Source organism: Gossypium hirsutum, chromosome D12 (assembly GCF_007990345.1).
Source record: "Gossypium hirsutum isolate 1008001.06 chromosome D12, Gossypium_hirsutum_v2.1, whole genome shotgun sequence".
Classification (NCBI taxonomy): domain Eukaryota; kingdom Viridiplantae; phylum Streptophyta; class Magnoliopsida; order Malvales; family Malvaceae; genus Gossypium; species Gossypium hirsutum.
In genome coordinates, this window is record NC_053448.1 from 2,189,905 (window position 1) to 2,213,162 (window position 23,258).

A 23,258-nucleotide genomic window follows, 5' to 3' on the forward strand; every position below is an offset into this window, starting at 1 on the left:
GAAATATAGCTCTTTTCAAGAGTTATCAGCTTTACAGAATATGTCACAAAAGCATCACAAAATACACTACAAATGTTTTATAGAATATACTACAAAGGCATCATAGAATTCGCCACAAAGGTTTTTCAAAAATTTCATGTTTACTATCCCGACAGACTATCTCTAAGGGTGTCATGGGGTTCCTCCCACATGGTCTTATTCATATATTTATGTCGTGATCCACCAATCCAATCTACATCTCACAGGAGGCTACACCATGAGTATTTTCATTACCATACAATGCCATGGGTTTCTAGCACATAATCTTTCACATCTTCTTGTTTTGTTTTGCTAGTCCAGTTTACATCTCACCGAAGGCTACACCATGAGTATTCTTATTGTCACTGTGATCTGCCTGTTCGATTAGCAATGTACCTGCCCTACCGGAGGTATCAAAATTGGGTGTGTTACTCATTTAACACAAAATACACTTACCTAAATTCGTTAACACACCAGACTAATTCATACTCTCTCATACTTGATTTCACATGCATACATAGCACACATCATCTTATTCATACATTCACTCATATATCTCATTTGTAAACATGTAGCAATTTTACGATACTTTATGCACACTTGCTCTCACCAGTTATCCGAGATGACATCAACATATGAATTTCCATTGTAAATTAACATATATGAGCCAGGTTAAAGACTCACCTAAAACTCACATTTACTGTATCTCGGAGTTCCAAAACCAATCGTCTTTTCCGAACTAACAGCAACTGTAATACCCATTACTTGGCCCGATGGCCTGACCCGAGTAATAAGATGCTACGATAAAATTTAACAATCGATAAATACTTTACTAAACAAAAACTCAGTTATTTATCGTTAGATCACATATAATCAAACATATTTAAAATTTGAACTCTACAAGGACCTAATTGTGAAATTCAGGCATGTAATAGAATTGAATTGTAAAATTTTAAAGTTTTAAGGTCAATATTGAAAATCAATAGTTGGTATTGATACCGAATCGATACCTTACTGAAAATCGATACCAAAATACAATTTTGTTTTCTTTGCAAAATAAGGATATCAATAATTATTTTATGGTATCGATATTTTATGAAAAAGTATCAATACTCAAATAAAAATCAATACCATTTTGGCATTCTGTTTACTTTAAAACTGTTCATATGGCCAAGTATCGATACCAGATGCCAAAATATCAATACCTAAATTTAAAAATGGTAAAATCTCATCTTTAAAAAGTTCATTTCAAGCCAAATTCACCTACCAAACAAGAAACAATAATATCACCTATTCAAACACTTAAATGTCTAACCAATGTGCCTCAAATGGCACCTCAATTAATCAAGCTAATCATGAACACATTCAACATTCCATAATTGATTTTCATTTTAACTTAATAACCTAAATACAAAGGCTACCTAAAAATTCAAATAGATTATAGACATAAATATGTCATTTACTAAATCCATGCTAAGAGACCATCTAAGCACATCATAAAACACAAACCAAGCTCAAACATCAAACAAGTATAATGCCTAGCATATACCATCCAATTCATGAAAATATTAAGCAAATAACTAAGCAACTATCATGCTAATCACAAGTTGACCATTGCTTTCACACTTATGCATATTCACATAGTATTCAAAATACCATCAACCAAAGATCTCCTATATACATGCCAAGAACAAAATAGAAACATCACCAACATTTGAGTTCAGGATTGCTACTGGATGCTGAGTTGACGATTGAACCGCTAAATACCTAACTTGCGCACGGGAAAAATAAAACCGTACACTGAGTTTACGCTGAGTATAACTCAATGGTATTTCTATAATCCAAACAATCAAACCATAATATAAGTCACAATTATTCATAAATCTAATAAAGATAACATGCAATATGTAATTTCAATACACTAGTTCATATAGTCATTAATATCAATTTACATACCCACTAATCATAACAATTTCAATTAAGTTTTACCATATATATATTTTTATTCATATCAACATATTTTATCATTAACAAAACTTGGCAATTACATTACATAATTCATTTGGTATTTAAATCATGTAATGGCACAATCCATGTCACTTTACAAGTTCATATTTTTATTGAGCATAATCAATCTATAATTTCATTCCATTCCATTTATTTGTTTCATTTCCATTCCATTTAACATATTTTATTTCATTCTTAATATTTATTTCCCTATTAACACGACTCAGACTCTAACGGATACACGGATCCAACCAACACACCATTTTGGCACCTAGTGCCTCATCGGATAAATCTGAAGTAAATAGTTGCGCCCAACACTAAATTAATTTGACACCTAGTGTCTCATCAGTTAAACTGAAGCAAATAGACACCTAGTACCTTATCGACTCGTGATCGAAGAAACTCTGAACTCTTTTTATCCTATGACATGCCAACTATACCTGACTTTGCCCAAACAGTTCATAGGGTTTACATTTTATGTTTCATTATCATTATTCATCTCAATTCAAACTTATTATCATCATAAAATACATTTAATCAACGTAGAGTAATAATAGATCATCACAAACATACACCATTTCACATTTATATAAATTTACACACCCTTCGTACATATTCATTTTAATCCTCAAATGTATTAATTATTCCAACTCAATTCAATTCATTATATTTCCACAAATGACTCACCTCATACTCTTACCATACATAAATAATTCAAGATGCATCAATTGCAAAGAGTTTGAATTATATAAACACAAATCTTGGACTCCGAGCTATTCATCAACTATTTTGTCTTTTCCTTTCTTTTTCAAGAAATCCGGGTCGACTTTAGCTACGAATTAAAACAAACATAATAATTTATCAATACACTGCTAATTTCACAATCAATTTCTAATTTATAAAACTTTTGTATTTTATTCAATTTAGTCCCTAAAATCGAGACTAACATAAATTTCAAATTTAATCTCCAATTTATATATCACTTTCACTCTAGGCCTAATTTAAGTTTATATTTCCTAGTTTTACCACTAATTTTGAAATTAATGTATTTTAGTCCCTATTGCACCAAATCATCAATTGACTTTACAATTTAGTCATTTATCAACTCTAAACTTAAACTCTATCAAATTAACACCTCAAAATTCAAATATTCAACAATGGTAGCATCTTAAATTTTTAACAGTACCGAAAAATAATACATGGGTCAGCTAGCTCTAAGTACCGAGATTCCAAAAATATAAAAACTATAAGAAAAAGACTAAATTGAGCATACCAAATTGAAGCTTGAAATTTATAAACCTTAAGTCCGTTCTCCCCCTTTTCTTCTTCTTCAATTCGGTTTGTATACAATATCTTTCATTTTATTCCACATACTTTATTTTATTAATTAAGTTATGTTTCATTTTACTTATTAATCTTTAATCTTTAATTATAATATTTTTAACCATATATATAACCCTTATTTTCGTCCACTCCCATCATCATATTGGTTAAATTTCCTTATAAGTTTTTTAATTATGTCCTACGTTATAATTTAATTATAATTCTACTTTTGACACTTACATGATTTAGTCCTTATACTTAAATTAAGCACTAATTCAATGAAATTATCTATCCAAAATTCAATTTGCTTCTAATATAACTCTATAAATATTTAATAAAAATATTTACGAGTCTAATTTACGAAAATAGGGTTTCAAAACCACACTTTTTGAAACCACTGACTTTCGAGTCGTTACAGCAATAACTGTTTAAAGAACATGGAATCACCATTAACATCCTATTTACAGATAGTTTACGAATATATCAATTACATACAACCCCCATGCAGGGCCTCCTATTCACTCCTTACTGTTTTTTTTATGTCTTTTAGCTTCTAGTTTAACAAAAAAGAAGAGAATATTTGGGTTCAAAAAGAAGAACCTGAATGTAGAACAGAAGGAAGAAAAGTCATTTGAATGTTCCCTTATTACCATATATATATACTCAGTTCTTCTTAGTGGATCTTGACAAGTGTTAGATGTATACAGAAATTGTCCCTAAAATGGACAACAAAAATTGGGAAAAACATAAAAGAAAATCTAGTGCAGATGTTGTTTGACTAATCAATCCATTTAGTTGACCCCCAACCAAACACATTACACAACCCACCTTGCACAGCGTTCGAGCAAACCAGGCGTGCTACACCTCTGGCGGTAACTCTCATAAGGCGTACTCTTCATTCTTTGTACTCTTTCTTCAATTGAAAAATACCCCGAGATAAAATCCTTAGATACTTCCACGAACTGATACTTTATGCGCCAAACTATAGTTCGCTAGAAGTTTGTAAATTGGTGGACTATACTACCATAGTGCGCCAAAACAGGTAACATTCATATATACTTGCCTTCTTCTCAGACACGCCAAATTTGGGGTGTGACATACTATTTTTCTCAATTCAATGGGGTCCTTAAATATTATCTTCACCAATATCACTAGATATCTGGATATAGTTTTAAACTTTTAACAACTAATTACACGTCATTATGCAGCTGAAATATATTAAAAAACAATAATTAAAATAAATATTAGTATGTCGGTTGAATCTTAATTTAACTGACACCATTTTTATTGTAGTAACTAAGAGGGCAGAGACATGAATTTGTGTGCATTTAAGTGCGTTTTTCTTCGAATTTAAAGGCTAGGAGGAATTATAAACTAAAAGTAGGTATTGTATAAAGAAATATTAGTATAAAAATATTAAATGAATTATGCTTTAAAAGGAAGAGGAAATTAATTTAAAAAACGGACTTTTAAATGTGTTTTTTTTTAAATGATATGACATATTAGCTTTAATTTTGCATGTATTATTTGTTTTAATAACAACTATACTAAAAATTATCATAAAAATTCACACATATGGAATTTCAATTTAAGATTTCAAAATTTTGAGAAGATGTATGATAAATAATTATACTACATTTAGTATTTTTAATATAATGTATTTATGTATTTAAATTATATTTTCTCATAATTTATTTTTTATTATTTTAATATTGTACATATTTCAAGTATTGATTTAATTAGTTTCAAATTACCATATATTTTATTATTTATATTTATTGTATGTTATTTTTAAATTAACATTTGTATCCTAAATATGTAGTTTTCACACACATATACATATATTAGAAATTCTAATTCTAATTTATTTTTTTATTATTTCCTAAAGTTAACCATCTAACTTCTAATACCAATTCAGTCATAACTTTCATAGTATAGATTATATGGGTATATTCGAAAGATGGTATAAGCTACAAACCTCTATTTCCTTTCTTCTTTATGCAACGAAAAATAGATTTGACTGTCATTAAACATGGAATATAAGGTAAATTTTGGCCTATCAAAATTTGTTTTAAGATATCTGAGTCAGTAATTTAATAAATAAATGTATAAATATCAATATAGACACAAAATAAAAAATTGTGATATCAATAATTTTAAGTTTTTAACTCACAAGTAAGGGTCAGTATTCGATCAAGTCGAATCGAGTAAAAAAATTTCAAGTTAATTGAATTGACGAATCCTATTTTAGCAACCGAACTCAATTTGAATTTTTTTCGAATCGAATTGAATCGAGTCAAAACAATTTGAGTCGAGTTAACGAATCCTGTTATTTATACTCAATGTTGAGTTTACATGGACCGATTATTTAACTAGTAGACGAAGTATAAGATTATTTAACTACATAAACAATATAATGGTTGACATAGTTTTGCCTTTTAAATTTAGAAAATGTAAGCATTTATCAAAATGATGTAGTTTTGTCTTTTCTTATTCAGATTTTTAGATAACTTGTATTGTGTAATTCATATTCGAATTAAACCGAAAAACTTAATTTTTTATTCAATTTCATCCGAATAATTTGATTAACTCAAATAACTCGAACTATTTAATTCAAAATTTAAATTTTCTATCGAATTTTTCGATTCGAATTAGATTTTACTCACCCATAATACTGCCTCCCTCTTTAAAAGAAAGGGAATTTGACATTAAAAGCGAATTTACTAAATAAATCATTAAATATTATTAATAATAATATTTTCTACTAACTTTGGTTTACCAACCTAACCTTCCAATTTAATGATGAAAAATAACTAGTACTAAAAAGAACAAGCACACATGTGAAACCCTAGAGTCCACCAAAGAGATTAGTACACGTGTCGACAGTACGAAGAGTTAGGGCAATTCTCTCTCCCCAACCAATTACAAAACGTTAGAGAGTTGAAAACATAAAATAACAGTACGGCCTCGATTTTATTAACCCAACGTGTCGTCAACCTATACGTCACACATATTACAAGTGCTTTCAACTTCTCACACTCGCTCACCACGGATCCTGGGGGACAACTCTGAATGTCCTAGGATATTTTCTCCGTTAGTCTCTCGAGTATAGTAATTGTATACTCGCTTTTCCCTGCCGAAGCGTCTTCATTTGAAATCTATCATTGTGCCTTTAACGGTTTCCGAGATTCCCTAACATGCGTAAATGGTCAATACCACTTTGTTCGATTCACCAGATACTTGTCACTTGGTATGAAGCGAGTAGGAAAATATTTAGCCACTCTCGAGAGTAGACATAGTGACCTACATGTGAATTCCATATTGAAAACCAAGCGGTTTTCAGCTCCATGTTTTTGGTCTCTATAGAGGTTTTGCCATTAGAAAACCGGTTTTCAGCTTTCCTTTGCGAACGACAATCCATTTCCCTTTTTCCACTTATACACGTATAAATATTTTCTTTTTCTTTTTTCTCAAGCTTTCTCGAGAAAATATAGAAGGAAAAGACTTGCGTCTCTCTCTCACTCTCTCCGTCTGACTCTTCGCCATAATTAACTTAAAACAAGTAAGCTTTTTGTCTTTAATATTAATTCTTCGCCAAAAAATCTACGATCTAAATCTTTTTCAAATCCAAAATCATGATTTCGTTTTTCGACTTTGATTTAAACTAGTTTTCACTGTTCTTAGCATATAATCTATTATACAAGTTTACCTTGATTTTTTTTTATTTTGTTATTCATTGATTTGGACTTTGTTGGAATCCAGAAAAAAAGAGAAACAAAAGGGAGAAAAAGCCGTTATTAAGCAGATTATTGATTTCATAGAGAGGATGGGAAGAGGAAAGATAGTGATCCGACGAATAGATAATTCAACAAGCAGGCAGGTGACTTTCTCAAAGAGAAGGAATGGATTATTGAAAAAAGCAAGGGAATTATCGATCCTTTGCGATGCTGAAGTTGGATTGATCATCTTTTCTAGCACCGGCAAGCTCTACGATTATGCCAGCTCCAGGTCAGATCGATATTCTTTCTTTTTCTTCTTTTGGTGCATATTTATTGCATTTTCTAATGATTTTATTATCTCTACTTTTTACAATATTTAAATTAGTCTCTCTTTTTTCTTCTGAGAAAAGAAACGAGTATTCAGATTTACTAAGAAATAATCATTATACTGAAACCAGGATAGAGTCTGCCACTTTTTTCTTAAATGTAGGAAACTGAAGGTCTCCCTCTCCACTGTTACTAACATGCATGCAAAGTTTGGAAGTTTAATATTATAAAGTTATACTGAGTAATTCAAAAACATTAAAGACATTGCATGTGAAGCATAAGTGTTTCATTTCTTCTAATAGAACGATATACACTTAAAAACATTTCCTCAGAAACAGATTAAGCAATATTTTGAAATTCTTTTTTCTTAAGAATGTTTATCATACCAGTTGAATTCTTTTACCTATGGAATTGGAAACTTCCTAAAATATTATCTTTAAACTAACTGAGCCTCTCATTTGTCTTTGAAAAGCATATACATATCCTCTTTCATATCACCTTAATTGGCTATTCTAGCTCACCTTCTTTTCTTCCTCAATTAAAGGAGTTGCATGAATATTCAGATATATTAATGTCATTTCTTTATTCATTCATGAATTGGAGAAAACGATATGAATAGATTGAACAAAGATTGGAATGAATCTTAGTATATTGTTTGTAGACTTAATATTACAACGTTGTTTTCTGCTTTCTTTGTGGCATTATGAATTATATTAGAATCATTTTAAAAAGTATAGTTTTTAGGCATCAATTAAAATAGTGTCATGTCATTAAATTTTAAAGATAACAAAATATTATTATACACTCATCTATATCTAATATATTCTCTAACTTAATTTAAATTTAATTAAATTACTTAAAATGATTATTTTTTAAATTATAAACAAACATCTTTTATTCTTTTACAAATTTTAATTATTTTGTTTTTTTCATAAGTTAATATTTTTTTTATTTTTGTGCAACCAATTAAAAAAATTAGTAATTTTTATGCAATTTTTTTAATATAATTGACACATAATTTTAGTAATTATTTCATCCTGAATCTCGAATCTTGAACTCGAATCCTAAATCTTGAACCCCAAATCTTGAGGTTCAAGGTTTGGGTTTGAGATTTAAGATTTAGGGTTTGAGTTTGAGTTTAGGCTTGGGCTTTGGCCTCGGGGTTTAAGTTCAAGGTTTGAGGGTTTGAGGTTACATATTTGGGTTTAAGGTTCAAGGGTCTAGTGTTACAAATTATGAATTTAATATTTAGGGTTCGAGTTTAGGGTATAAGGGTTCGGTGTTATGGTTTGAGGTTACATATTTGGGTTTAAGGTTCAAGGGTCTAGTGTTACAAATTATGAATTTAATATTTAGGGTTCGAGTTTAGGGTATAAGGGTTTGGTGTTATGGTTTGGGGTTTTTTAATTTTTTGTTTAGGATTCAGGATTCTAGATTTAGGGTTCAGGGTAAAAGATTGTAAAAATTAATGGCATGGATTTTTTTTAAATATTATTAAATAATTGAAAAGAGACCATGAGTAATGTGGCGGAAATGATCCATAGAATAATTTCTCTATGAATGAGTGCATAATAATATTTTCATGTCTTTAAAATTTAATGATGTAGGAAAATTTTATTGATACGTAAAACCTTTAATTTTTAAAATAATCCTGATAAAACTTTTCCCTTACTTTATAACTTTCATTAGCTACTTTCTTCAAACATATAGTTGAACCAAAAATAGAATGGGGTGTTTCATTTATAAAAATATATAAATAAAATAAGTAAATATAAAAAATAAAAATATTTAATGAAATAAATAATATATCTGCACGTTGAGTAAAATTTAAAGTAACTTTAAACAATGAAGTAAAAATAAAAGTATTTATGTGCCAAAAAAATAAAAGTATTTGATACATATTAATAAATGAGAGGGATTTACTTATACCGGTACAAAATTTAATTAGTTCTACACTCTTAATTTTTATACAATTAATATTTTAAAAATCTAATCTTTTAATTTATTAAGATATTTGTAGCAGTCATGCATAGAAATTTTTGAATTGAATATCTCTATCATATCGGTTGAAATATTGTCTATATTGAAATTTTTTACATAAAATGCATAGTTAGAATTTTTTTGATGCATGATTTACATAAATAAAACATAAAATATGATGATCGGATTATTAAAATATTAATAATATAAAATATTAGGAAAAATGTAAAACCATTAAGTTAATAAAATATAATATTCAAAATTAATTATTTTATATTCAAAATTAATTTAATTAAATAAAAAGATATAGAAGAAAAAAAGTAGTTAAAAAATTATTTATTGAATCATCCAAACGGATGTAAGAAAAATCATTTTTTGAAATTGGGATCAAGTTCACTCGTATTTTAAGATACAATTATATATATTAATTTTCCTTTCAATTAGATTAAATTACAAGTAAAACAAAAATTTAACGGATAAATTCATCAAGTTAAAAATATTAAATGAACACAATTATTTAATATGTGTCATAAAATCTGAGTTAATGTCGAGTTAACTTGTAACATTAACCCAGTCAGCAACATTATTAATTTATACAATTGATGGTAATAAATTGTGCATAATAAAACTAAAATGTGTAAAAAAAATCAAAATAAAACTTTTGTAGAGTGGTAAATTCAATGTTTAACTAATGTAATTGACGTAAGTTCAAATATCATTATATGCGTATTTTTTTTATAAATAAAAAGATACCATCAAATAATATAACTCATTTTAAATATGAAAAAATATTTTTATAATTTTTCTAACCGAATTAATGTAAGTAGTTAAAAATTATCAATTGTAATTAAATTATTGATACATATTACCAAACATAGAATAAAAGTAAAAAAATTTCACATTAATAAAATCCAACTGAATTGTAGCAAAGTGGTAGTTAATTTTCTTGAACAATTTGATTTTTCCTCCTTTTTCTTATACACAAATTCTTTTTTTTTTACAGGATTTGTTAGAATTCTTAACTACCACTGTGAGTGATAGAAATTAAAATTGGTTGATACTAGGCTCCCTTGATAGGCTCAAACCAAAGTTTAAAGATATGAGCATATAATAAAATCAATTTATTGAGAAGCCAGCTTTAAAACCTTAAAATTTTAATCTTCTTGAATTTTCATTTAAGTTACCAAATCATGAATTTAATAGCAAAAGCTAACAAAAAATCCATTTAGCATGATATTTTGCTATAAAGAAATTTATTTTCAGAAGTTGTGAAAAAATAGTGCTAAATGAGATTAATTAGTTCATTATTAGTAATTTTCTCCTACGAATTGTTCTTTCCCCATGATGGATGAGGGTTTTTTTTTTTTTTGGTTACAAAGAGAAGCTAAAGAACTAAATAACCACAGTGGTTCATCTCTCCCAAGCCCTCCTAGCTAAATCTTCTGTGCTCCTTGGTGCTTCATCAAAGAAATATAATTCCAGTGCCATGCCATACATTAGATTAGCCATATAGTTTGCTGCCGCATTAGCTTCGCGATAGGTATGCTATAGCCGCACCTCTCATCTTCGAGTAATAAGATCCTTGATTCTTCGATAAAGTGCCATATTAGATGTCTTAAACTCTCTGCATCCCATGACTCGCAAAGTCTCCAAGCTATCTCCCTCCACTATAACCCGGCTGATCCCCTTATTCCAATGTAGAGAGAGACCATCATAAATCACCCAAAGTTCAGCTTAAAGAATATACTTCAACTGCCTATGCTTCTACAATACCCCTGCAGCCAATTGCCATGATCAATGCAGTCCCATTCGTACACTTCCTTGCACCATCAGCATTTAATTTGGTCCATCAAAGTTTGATAATTGCTTCTTCTACTTGGACTCAATTTCTCTACCGTCTCTTTGATATTTTTAGGTTTAGTTTGACATTGTTGTTGCGGTTGAGAAGTATTTTTAAAAATTTTGGTTTGAAAAAAAAATTGTAAGAAAGTGCTTTTGAAAAGTATGATTTATTAAAGTGTTTGACTTTGTTATAGAAAATTGAAATGTCCATTTTAGATATTTATTGGAAATTAAAAAATAAATTAATTTAGATAATATTTAAATGATTTAATATAATTATACATGAAATATACATTTTAAATATTTTTTAATTAATTAATAAATTATATGTAAATTCAATGATACATGAAACATTTTAAAATTTTAAATATAATGATAAATTATTTTTAAATGATTTAATATAATGGTATTAATAAATAATATTTTAATATAATGATATATGAAATATTTAAATAATTTAATATAATAATACACAAAATATAAATTAATTAAAAATTTTAAATGCATTTTAAATAATTAATATAAGGATTTTTTGATAATTTACTACATAATACAAAATGCAAAAATTAAAAACACCTAAATCTAGGTTTTTGCATTTAGATGAAAAAGCATTTTTTATCATAATTTCAACCCAAAAGCGAAGTGTTTAATATTATGGTTAGGATTGAAAAATCACTTTTTGTACCCTAACCACAATGCCGAATGAGTCCTTAGCCTAACACCAACTGAGTTTGATGAATTTTTCAGAGCAATAGTTTTCCCTGCTAAAAACACTATTTCTGAATTCACCATAATATGATGCCAAATGGAGCATCCCAATCACCCTCTTTTAGTTCAGTTCTCATCTCACTTTTAATATTCTCAACAATCGTAGCAGTTAGAGGCAAATAGAGAAAAAGAAAACGTAGCATAGCGACTAATTTGAAGCCAAACCTTACGAGCTAGTGAGCAATCACAAAACACATGGATGAGGCCCTCATTGTTGAATCCGCAAAAATGACATGAAGCATCTGTGGTTATGCCTCACCTGTAGCTCACCCTATTCGTCGACCATCTGTCCTACAAAGTAAACCATAGAAAATGATGTAATCTTTGTAGACCTTTGTAATCCTAAGCCACCCGCCAAATCACTTCAACTGCATCCCAATTATCCTTCATGAGCATAGTGTAAGCTCTTTTCACTGTTAAAACACCATTTTTAGACCAACGCCAAATGCTAGTATACAAACCAACATGCATATTCAGTGGTGCTTGATACCTTTAGTATTACTGGACTATCAAGAACTCGATATAGGTTTGCCCATCTCTATTCTCCCTTATCATCCACCATGTCAGAAACTCGAAGGTTGTCATCGGTGACCCATACATCCGTCCAAATTTTGGCGCTTTTGTCACTGTCAATAGCCCATCCGAGATTCCTACATAGTAGAGGACAGATTTTAACTAAGGACCTCCATACAAATAGATCATTTAGATTTCTCTCTGTTCATCGGACACTCTTCAACAATCTTGTATTTTGATCTCATAACAAGTACCCATAGCGATCCCTTGTTGGTCACAAAGTTAAACTCGAACTTCATTAGGAAAGACTCATTTTGCTGTTGAAGACTATGAAACCCAAGTGCACCGTTTCTGCTTGGTTAGCAGCAAGAATTCCAACTAACAAGTGTCAGCTTCTTACTAGACTCTAAAGAACCCCAAATAAAGTTTCAAGCCAACTTTTCATTTCATCACATACCCCTCAAAATCATGGTAGACTACATAAGTTGGGAATAGTCATAAGGACAAATCGAGCTAAAGTCACTCTCCTAGCCATAGAAAAAAGCTTCGCATCCCAACTATTAAGTTACTGTCGAACTTTCTTAAGAACAAAATTGAAAGTACCATTCTTAACTCTCTGATGAAATAAAGGCATACCCCAAGTAATTTGGGAATAGTCATAAGGACAAATCAAGCTAAAGGCACTCTCCTAGCCGTAGAACTTGCATGGAAGAGGTTGTGATGCAGTTCATTATGATTTGCATCAGATTCTTAGGGTAACCTGCATCTATTAGTGAATTCGGTATAAACTTCCACTGCAATCAATCATAAGCTTTCTCTAGATCCACTTTTAATGACTCTAGATCCACTTTTAATAGTCATCCAACACTTTTTGCCTTGTTTTGTTCTCATTAAATGTATTACCTCTTGGGACACCAAAATATTATCAGTGACGTTCGTGCCAGCCACGAGACTAACTTAAGCTGTTAGCAATGAGTTCCATCACAAGCATATATAACATCATACAAAGACTAATGGATTAGAGTTGAACAAGGGACTTGAATTTGCAATTTTAGAAATTAGAACCAAGAGGGTCTTGTTCAGAGACGATTCCATGGTATTAGAACCAAGAAATATGAATGTAATTTCAAGATTCCGCAGCATCCCTCTTTTGATGATTTTGTCAGCATACTTCAACGTACGTAGGAGAGTTTGCGTGAGAGTTTGAGCTTTAATTCTCACGCTAACTCTCATATGTCCTATTTTTTTTTTACTTCTATTATTTTTAAATTTAAGTTTTAATCTTTTTACTAAAACTTTTAAAATAATTTGATTGTATTTTTATAATATTATTAGTTAGTTCAAATAAGTAATATTGTTGAGTACGGATTAAATTTTTTATACGATTTTAAAAAAATACAATTCTAACAATTTTTTTTATTTTTCCATGATAATTTGAAATAAGTATTTTTTTAAAACAATCCATGTTAGATATCGAAGTTATTAAGAGTGCTAATTATTTAGCTAACTAATGAGACAGTTTGTTTTCCTCTATTTTTTAACTATAAATTAATGGTAAAATTGTAGTTTTAATTGTTCTACTATGATCGCATTTAGGATTTAATTTTTATATTTTAATTTAATATAATTTGATCTCTATTTTTATAATATTGTTAATTGGTCCAAATAATTAACTTTCTTAACTATTCACATTAAACACAAATATATATATACTTCTGCATGACTTGAAATGGATAGTTTTAAAAAACAATTTTGTCTTCAACATTTTAATTTAACAATCAAAGTTTGAAGTATTTTGATTAAATAATGATATTATGTAAAAAAATTAAATTATATCAAATTAAATATATATTAAATCCTAAATATAAATAGTAGGGTTATAATCATAATTTAATCTAACACGATCTTATGTCTAGCACCATCATTTATCATTTAATTCAATAAAAAGTTTGATGTTTTTTAAAATTTTGTTTTTAATTTAATTAAATGGGTATAAATAATTATATGTCTATCAAAAGCCATAGCAAACTAGTAATAATAACTCACGAAATTCGGGTGGGCGCATAGTCCTCGTTGGCTCCCGATTAGGACATTCAAGCTCCATGAAATTATCATATAATTTTAGGTGTAGTAAAATAATAATAATAAAATTTCTATAAAAGAACACGCTTTAACAGCGTCACAAACCTTTGATGTGAAATTTTATTACTGTAAATGAACAAAATAATTATTCATATATATTCTGTGCTGCCTTACTCCATACAGAAGTGAAGTTGCGGCGGCACCCCTGAGATATACTGACGTTGGATTTTTTTTTCTTTTTTTTGAAAAATCAGCATGAAATCTGTTATTGAACGCTACAACAAGGTTAAAGAAGAACATCACCAATTACTGAATCCCGATTCCCAAGTCAAGGTAATTTTTCCATTCATATCTAATATGATTAGAGATATTTCTTTCTTCTCCTTACTTTTGGTTGCATATTTTTCGGCATGCTGTGTTACAATGAATCTGCAAAAAGAAAAAAACATCCTGCACGTAATGGGTTAATAACAGTCTTGAGGTTTTGCTTTGTTTCGATTGGTTTTCACTTCACCTACTTTCTCTTTAGATGAAACGAGATGTTGAAAAACTATATAAGAAATTTAAAGAATAAAGAAACATTGCGGTAATGGTAGTGGCTTAAGTAGATCAACTCCGTAAGGCCGGGCAATCTAACATACATACATTACTATAAATTAACTCCCTCTCTATATATATATATGCATCAATCTGCCCTGCTATGTTCTCTATTTGTGTACAATAAGTTTATACATATAATACGTTTAATATTTAATTATCTATAATTAATTTAACTCGTGACAGTTAAACACAATGTCAACTGTATTTAGATTTTGTTCACTTTAACCATAAAGTATGACCCTATAGTCTCTTGTAACGTTAGTAGTAATATTAGAACATTTTTAATGTTACAAGTAATGAGTGACATCTAGCAATGCATCATTGCTACCCAAGTTATAAGAAATCGTGATTCGACATAACCTTTCTGTGATAAAATTTTCATGTATTATATTATTTTATCCTTTATATTTAAATTGGACACAAGTCATGGAATAGTCACACTTGTATAATTCAATCTCATATTTCTTAATATTTTGAGTAGACTACAATAAACAAATAAGTGTGATATTTCATATCTACTTATTTGAGTATGATCATGCATTTCTAGTCTCACTCCATCAAGTGACCTAAAATATTGCTCTTATTATGTAGGAGGGACAAATCTTATCTTGATCAATCATATCTCACTATATAGATTGTGGCATACCTAACATCAGTCTTTATAGTACAACCTGTTATGGTAGACATTTGATTGTATCAAATATACGACTCACGATGTTGAGACATTGATGATCTCAAGTCTGAAGATCATATATGCAGTTATCGTTATGAGTAATGTTGTGACTATTGCATAATAATCCAAGAAACATACTCATAGCGGGTCAATCCAGTATGTTGTTCTCTAACAAATACTCATGTATTGATTTTGACATCTCTATGTCAATGGCAACACTTTAGCATCAATCAACTACACATTAGTCTCAATGCATTATTATTATCCAAACTCACAATAATACTTTACTAAGGACATTTTAAGAATAATCATATTATTCTCATAATTTTATAATTAATCAGTTTATTTACACATAAAAAAAGAAACTGAAATAACAACGGCAATGTCTTATATTAACAAATAAGGTAAAATGAGTATGTGATTACAATAAGCTCATGATTAGTCTTTGGGAATACTCTAACATTATACTCATCATAAAGTTTACAAAATTAATATAAAATCCACTTAGTCCTTATACAAGCCATTTCAAACTCTTCTAACACAAGGAAAACAAAACTAAATTCTCCAAGTGTTTCAAACCTCACACGATAATGTGATCCTTCAAAGATATGCTTTCTAGCTTCATGAAAAAAGTCATCCACCTACGCTTTCAAACCACACATGTGTTAAGTTTGAAGAGCTTAGTATATAAAGAAATTCGTACCTTACTTTATATTTTTATTAGAATTGAGTCTTTAAAAGCATAATTCAGTTGAGTCACTTATTAACGAGGATTAAGAGTCGATGTTTTGTTAATTCATCACTAAGACTCAACTCACTTAAGTATGGTTCATCATTTTGCTAACCACTTAGCTCCTCTTTCATTACATCATGCTTATAAATTCATTTTAAGATTCCTCTTTTCTTGTTTTGCACATAATAATTAACACGAAGCTCATTTTTACTATCTCAATTACTAGATGTTTAATCATTACCATTATACCATTTCTTGTTCAATAGCTTCATTTTAGAGCTTAATACTTTTTATCTAATTTATAAGATAGCAAATTTATTAATACTTTCATTTTCACTATTTTATACAGTTGGACCTTAATGAATCTTATCATCAAAATTTTTATTGTAGCACTTAACCCATAGTAAACACTAATAGAACTTAGATATTCTATATTCCAACCTATCACACCACATATTTTGCATCAATTGTGCATCCAACTTAACACACCAAATGCATATGGGTCTAAGGTGCACTGGAGTGCTATGCCATAAGGTATCACATCATCATTCCAGAACACATCATCGTTCCAAAGTGCACGCATTAATCATTGTGGCATTGCCAATTGTACCCTGACTATTCTATTAAGCTTACTAAAGCAAGTCACTTAATAATCACTTAGAACAATTTTCAATTATTATATCATTAAGCACTTACATACACATCAAGTTTCACTTATAACAAAATCACTTTCTAATGTTCATTAAGCAATTCATTATCATTTCATAATCAATCCACATATTCCTTTTATATATAGGAGAGGTTTATCATCAACGCTCATCCATAATTACTTTCAATAATCATTTTCTATCAAGTCTCAATAATCATATATATTTACATTTTCACTTTTACTCTTATTAACAAGGTGGCCATATCACCATTTCTCATTCTTATATATACAATTAATCTTATTATTCAAATTTTCACATATAAAGTATTTCACCTCGTTGTCTCAAATTACTACTTTTAATTCACTTGTGACACTTAGTTACATTTTTTTTATCAGTTATTATATCACACCATGGCACTGACGTTCTTATAGCATTTTCTAACTCATTTTTATACCACCAAGCTAATGCTTAAAATTATTGTTACAATTCCCTTATTAATAATTTCAACACATTCAAGTCAAGATTTTTCACTTGTTAATATACACATAGTCACTACACATATTTATTTCACTAATTTATTCAATTTCAAATTATATTTCTGAAAAAAATAGGAAAATTTAAGCGTACTTATATTTTTAATGAACTAAAATTCGATATGAAGATTTTTAACACTTATCTTCTTTTCCTCATCTTAAAAGTAAAATTTTTAAAGATATAAATTAATTTTATTATACAAACTCAAATGGCTTTTACATACCCAAAATAAAAAATATCAAAAGTTAAAATGATGAAAACATAATTTCTTAGCTTGATTAAAACTTTTGAAGATTTCTCTTTCTAGCCAAAGCTTTATTTCACTAAACCCATGAAACCTTTGATTTGAATAGAGAACATAATGCTGAGGAAGTGTTTATAATTTGATTTTTTTTTACTTGGTTTTAGTGAGAATCAAAGTTTGGAGATTGAAAAGTGACATTGATTTGAAGTATATTTTAAAAAAATGTGCTAGAAATTTGATGAAGGAAGGGTTGAAACAGAGGCAAAAAAATGGGAAAGATCAGCTTGTAATCAATTGTTGCAATGATAAAAACGGATGCACTGTTTACAAAAACAAGTGAGCTTAAATAAGCTAATAATAATAATAAAATAATTATAATTTAGCTTAATCTTGTAGCTAGATTCATATAACTTTCTTCCTTATTGGCTGATTTCAGTCTAATCACCTGCCAAAACGTCTGATCAAAAATCATTATAGTTTCAGTGCAAGTTGGCAACTTGTAGACTAAGGAGCTCTCAGGTATGAGTTCGTCTGACAGAGCTCACACCTTTGATGTCGTCATAGGTTTGGTGAGCTCGCAGCCTTGGTGAGCTCGCGTATATGGTGAGCTCGTAGTTTTGCAATCTGGGTTCGTCAATACACGGATGGTTATTTCACAACACTTCTCCTTGATCTCTATGTTGCGAATCCCAATATTATAACATAACTTTTCAAACCTCATCTTTCCAATAGGTTTTGTTAGAATGTCAGCCAACTGATCTTGCGAATTGCAATGTACCAAGGTTACTTCCTTAGCTTGTTCCACTTCTCTTACAAAGTGATTTTGAAGTGTTTTATTCTTCCATAAAACACTGGATTTTTTACAATTGCAACAACAGATTGATTATCACATTTAATCTCCGTTGCTGCTTATTGTTTCAAATTCAAATCATTCAACAATTTCCTTAACCAGATGGCTTGATTCACAACTGCTGCAGCTGCAACATACTCAGCTTCAGCAGTTGACTGTGTCATTGTTTCTTACTTCTTCGAGCCCCAACAGAACACACTCGATCCTAGAGTAAAGAAATAACCTAAGGTACTCATCATGTCTTTAGTATATCCAGCCCTATCATTGTTTGAATACCCAAGTAGCTTGACCTTTTCAGTCTTCACAAACTTCACTCTATGGCTTAGAGTTCCTTTTATTTATTAATTGTAGAACTCTTTTAGCTGCCCTGTAGTGGTTCACGTTGCAGCAATGCGTGTATCTAGACAATAGACTTACAACAAACATTATGTCAAGTCTAGATGTTGTCAAGTAAAGCAAACATCCCACCAAGCTTGTATAGCTTGTTTCATCAACCTTCTCAACATCTTTATTGCTAGTGAGCTTCTCACCTTGAACGATAGGGGTGCTCGCAGGTTTACGATTCCCCATGCTATATCTTCGCAGGAATTTTGTTACAAACCCCTTCTGGTTTATGAAAATTTCATCACGAGCTTGATTCACTTCCAGATCGAGGAAATATGTCATTTTACCTAAGTCTGACATTCTAAACTTCTCTTGCATCTGATCTTTGAATACAATCATCAGTTTACTGTTCTGCCAATCACAAGTAAATCATTAACTTATAATGAAATAATGATGAGTATTTCATTACCAGTTTTCTTGATATATAAAGTGGGCTCGTTGATGCTTCTTTCAAAACTCATCTTTGTCATATGGCTGTCAATTCTTTCATACCATGCTCTTGGTACTTGTTTCAAACCATATGATGCTTTGTGCAGTTTGTACACCTTAGTCTTGCACCTAGGTACTACAAATCCTTGAGGTTTCTTGGCATAAATTTCTTCCTTCAAAAAGTTATTTAGGAAAGCTGACTTTACATCCATTTGATTTATCATCCAACCTTTTTTAGTTACAAGAGTTATTAGCAGTCTTATGGTGTCTAACCTCGCAACAAGGGCAAAGGTTTCAGTGAAGTCTACTCCATATTGTTGGTTAAACCCTTTCGCAACCAACTTCGCTTTATATTTGTTGACTAATCCATCAGGATTCATCTTGGTTTTGAACACCCATTTAACACCAATCACTTTCTTATGAACTGGTTTGTCCACAAGCTCTCATGTTTCATTTTTATTGATCATGGTGATTTCATCTTTCATAGTTGTTCATCATTCAGCATTTTGAGCAGCTTCTTCAAAAGTGACTGATTCTAGCTTCATTAGATTACACCGTTGATAGATTTTAGTGATAGACTTGGTTCCTCATATCGATTGTTCATCGACTGCATCATTTCACTTGGGTCTCCAGTAGCTCGCATATCAGGTTTTAGACCCCATTGTTCACACGTCCTCCTCTGTTGCATTCTAATTCCAGATTTTTCTTTCATCAAACTTCACATCTCTGCTTATGATCACTTTCTTGGTGAAAGGATTATAGATTCTATATATTTTTTGAACACCGAAATATCTAACAAATATCTCTGGCTGCGATTTACTGTCCAGCTTGCTTCTTTTCTCTTCTGGAACATAAACAAAATAAGTGCAACCAAATACTCGTAAGTGTGAAACAGAAGGTTTAAGATCATACCAGGCCTCAAATGGTGTCTTCCCTTCAACAACTTTAGTAGGTAATCTGTTTAGCAAGTAAACACCAGTGTTTACTACCTCTGCCTAAAATTCATTTGGCAGTTTACTTTCAAATAGCAAGCAACGAGCCTGCAAAGTGGTTTCAATTTAAGTATCAGACCACTTGGATTCGATCTAGTTGCTATATGAGCTCAACAACAAAATGAGTTAACTCACAAGTAGTCCACATTGAATTGAAACTAATCCCAAATTTCTTTGACATGTACTTCAATATTACATCACGTGTGTTATTAGTTTACAATACAATACATCACATTCAAGAAATATGTCTCTCTTATTTAATAATTGACATGAACTTGATAGTTTTGGCAAAGGGAGGCAGCAAGCTTGAGGCAACAACTACAGTACTTGCAAGACTACCACAGGTACTCGAAACCTCCACTAATTCATTGCTAAAACACTCTCAACAATATTTCAACTTGTAGATTTAATGCAAGAAGTTAACTAATTTTGTAGATAATACAATACTTTTATCTTTCTAAATTTGCTAAGAATTACATAAATGAATCATGCCCCAACATCAAAATTTTTTAGTAGTAACAAATGGATTATTGTGCTCATTTTAGAACTAAATTTCAATGTACAACTATACTTCCCTTCCTTAAAGATACAAGTATTGGGCTAAACAAGGACAGGTCTATGATTTGTTTTCAACAGGGATAAGGTGATATGTAATATTAAATATACCAAATACTCTTACCACAATCACAAACAAAGAAAAGAATTGCTCACTTGAATATGTTTTAACTTTGCAAGAAAAAAACAGTGTTCCATTCCAACCCCTTGTTTCTTTTTGTTTTTCATAGACTTACATGTCTTTGTTCTTTTTTCTACTGAATCTTCTTTTACTTTCGTTATGGTGTACAACTTTTTTTAATGGAAAAAACAAGTCAGGTAGAAAACTTTTTGTTGTTCTGTAGTTTTTCAAAGCTTTGAAAAGTCCCATATCAGTCTTTCCTATTTTACATGTCATAACAGCCTATTATTTTGCAAAGTACCTCTTACAATACTTTACTGATTATTTTCAATGTTAATAATGAAGCAATATGTATTTTTATAATTTTTTTCAATTTAAATGGGGGCAAAATATAATCTTTAAACTTTTAAACTATTTTTATAGTATGACCAAAGAGACATTAGGATCTCAGAGGGGCCAAATTCTAAATTTGAAGTCTTCTCTAGAATTTAGTAATCAATAACATTGGACATGCATTAGCTTAAATAACATCTGACTCAGGCAATTGATGGGAGAAGAACTATCTGGTTTAAGTGTTAAGGATCTACAGCACCTGGAAAACCAACTTGAAGTGAGCTTGAAAGGTGTCCGTACAAAAAAGGTATGATAGCTTCAGATTTGGATGAAATTATGCCCATGACATTTAAGATCAGTGATGATAATATTTACTGCAACTGCTCCTATGTTGTTGTTCTTCCTCTAGGAACAAATCCTAACAGACGAAATCAAAGAGCTAAACCACAAGGTTTCCTTGAAAGTTCTGCCGCAGATTTTCTTTTTCCAGGTTTACATTCATGGATATTTTTTGGTCAAGTAACTTCAATTTATTGAATTGCAGGGACACCTTATTCATCAGGAGAATCTAGAACTGTATAAGAAAGTAGACCTCATCCACCAACAAAATACTGAACTTCAAAAGAAGGTAGTTGCCTAGATAATTTGATAAATATCCCTTATTCACCTCATCCTTCCTCCTTTTACCTTTCTTAATAAAATGGAAGTTTACCACCAGGCCAGTACAATGCTCTTGAAATTTAACCAAATGAAAAGTTTTCCTCCTGATACTCTAAACAGCACAAGTGCTGGGTTTCAGATTTATGGAACAAGAGAAGCAAATGAAGCTAGCAGAATCTCCCACTCAAATTATACATTCAACAATGGATATGATTTGCACGCACCTGTTCGTCTGCAGTTAAGCCAGCCCCAACCTCCTAAGAATAATGCACCAGCAAAATCAATGAAGTTGGGGTAAGTCTTCCACTCAATACTGTTTAAAAAACTACAGCAAACAAAACCAGAAAGCAAACTATTTCAATATCAATCTAAAATAAATTCTTAAAAAAAAAAAAACAGATTACAGCTGCATTAGAAAACTGGTCAGACAACTATGGATGGACGTCATCACTACCCGATCAACAACTTGGGCTATGGTTAGAGCAAAAGCTTCTACCAGTGAGTTTTCATATTCGAGCTATGAGATAAAGTATATTCAGCATAAAAAAAAATAAAGAAGAAGAAGATTTCATATGAAATGTTTAATGAAAAAGAAAAACACTTTAGAAATGCTGTAAAATGAACAGAGAAACAAGTTATCTGATGTGACTTCACATAATTATTAGAATGCATTGTTTGTGTCTGATGTTACTCAGCTGCCTGGTGAACTTTTGTGTTCAACGAGACTTCCTTACCGAGTGCAAATTGCAACTTTAGTCCTTTGTGTTATTGAATAAAGAAAGTACTAGATTGGTCTTACTTTTTTCTTCTAAATAACTCCCATCCATGATGAAAGAAAAACATAAAAACTGAAAATAAAAGGGGGGGGGGGAATCAAATGAACTGATAACTCAGTATGCATAATTAACAGGGTACCTAACA

At 30.2% G+C, this 23,258-nt stretch overlaps 1 protein-coding gene across 8 annotated transcripts; it reads left to right on the top strand.

The window, feature by feature from the left end:
• Positions 1-6,715: 6,715 nt before the first annotated feature.
• LOC107947386 (MADS-box transcription factor 23) lies at positions 6,716-23,044 on the top strand. 8 transcript variants are annotated; one of them, XR_005921523.1, is made up of 9 exons: positions 6,716-6,910; positions 7,111-7,356; positions 14,834-14,912; positions 20,951-21,012; positions 21,885-21,984; positions 22,087-22,128; positions 22,222-22,305; positions 22,458-22,631; positions 22,737-23,044. XR_005921523.1 is itself a non-coding variant. In NM_001398467.1 (9 exons), exons 2-9 carry the CDS (start codon positions 7,175-7,177, stop codon positions 22,750-22,752), a joined length of 720 nt encoding a protein of 239 aa, NP_001385396.1. In that variant the 5' UTR covers positions 6,717-6,910; positions 7,111-7,174; the 3' UTR covers positions 22,753-23,044. The 8 variants fall into 8 exon arrangements, 6 of the variants coding, with proteins under 6 accessions (NP_001385396.1, XP_040962508.1, XP_040962509.1 ...); NM_001398467.1 differs by having other exon boundaries at positions 6,717-6,910; positions 22,477-22,631; XM_041106574.1 differs by having other exon boundaries at positions 6,717-6,910; positions 21,918-21,984; positions 22,477-22,631.
• Positions 23,045-23,258: the final 214 nt, after the last annotated feature.

Excerpts from the sequence above, each read along its gene's own strand:
- LOC107947386 (NM_001398467.1), top strand. The coding sequence starts at position 7,175 with ATGGGAAGAGGAAAGATAGTGATCCGACGAATAGATAATTCAACAAGC. Across the intron at positions 7,357-14,833 it reads TACGATTATGCCAGCTCCAG|CATGAAATCTGTTATTGAAC; the intron begins GTCAGATCGATA and ends TTGAAAAATCAG. Across the intron at positions 22,129-22,221 it reads TCAAAGAGCTAAACCACAAG|GGACACCTTATTCATCAGGA; the intron begins GTTTCCTTGAAA and ends ATTGAATTGCAG.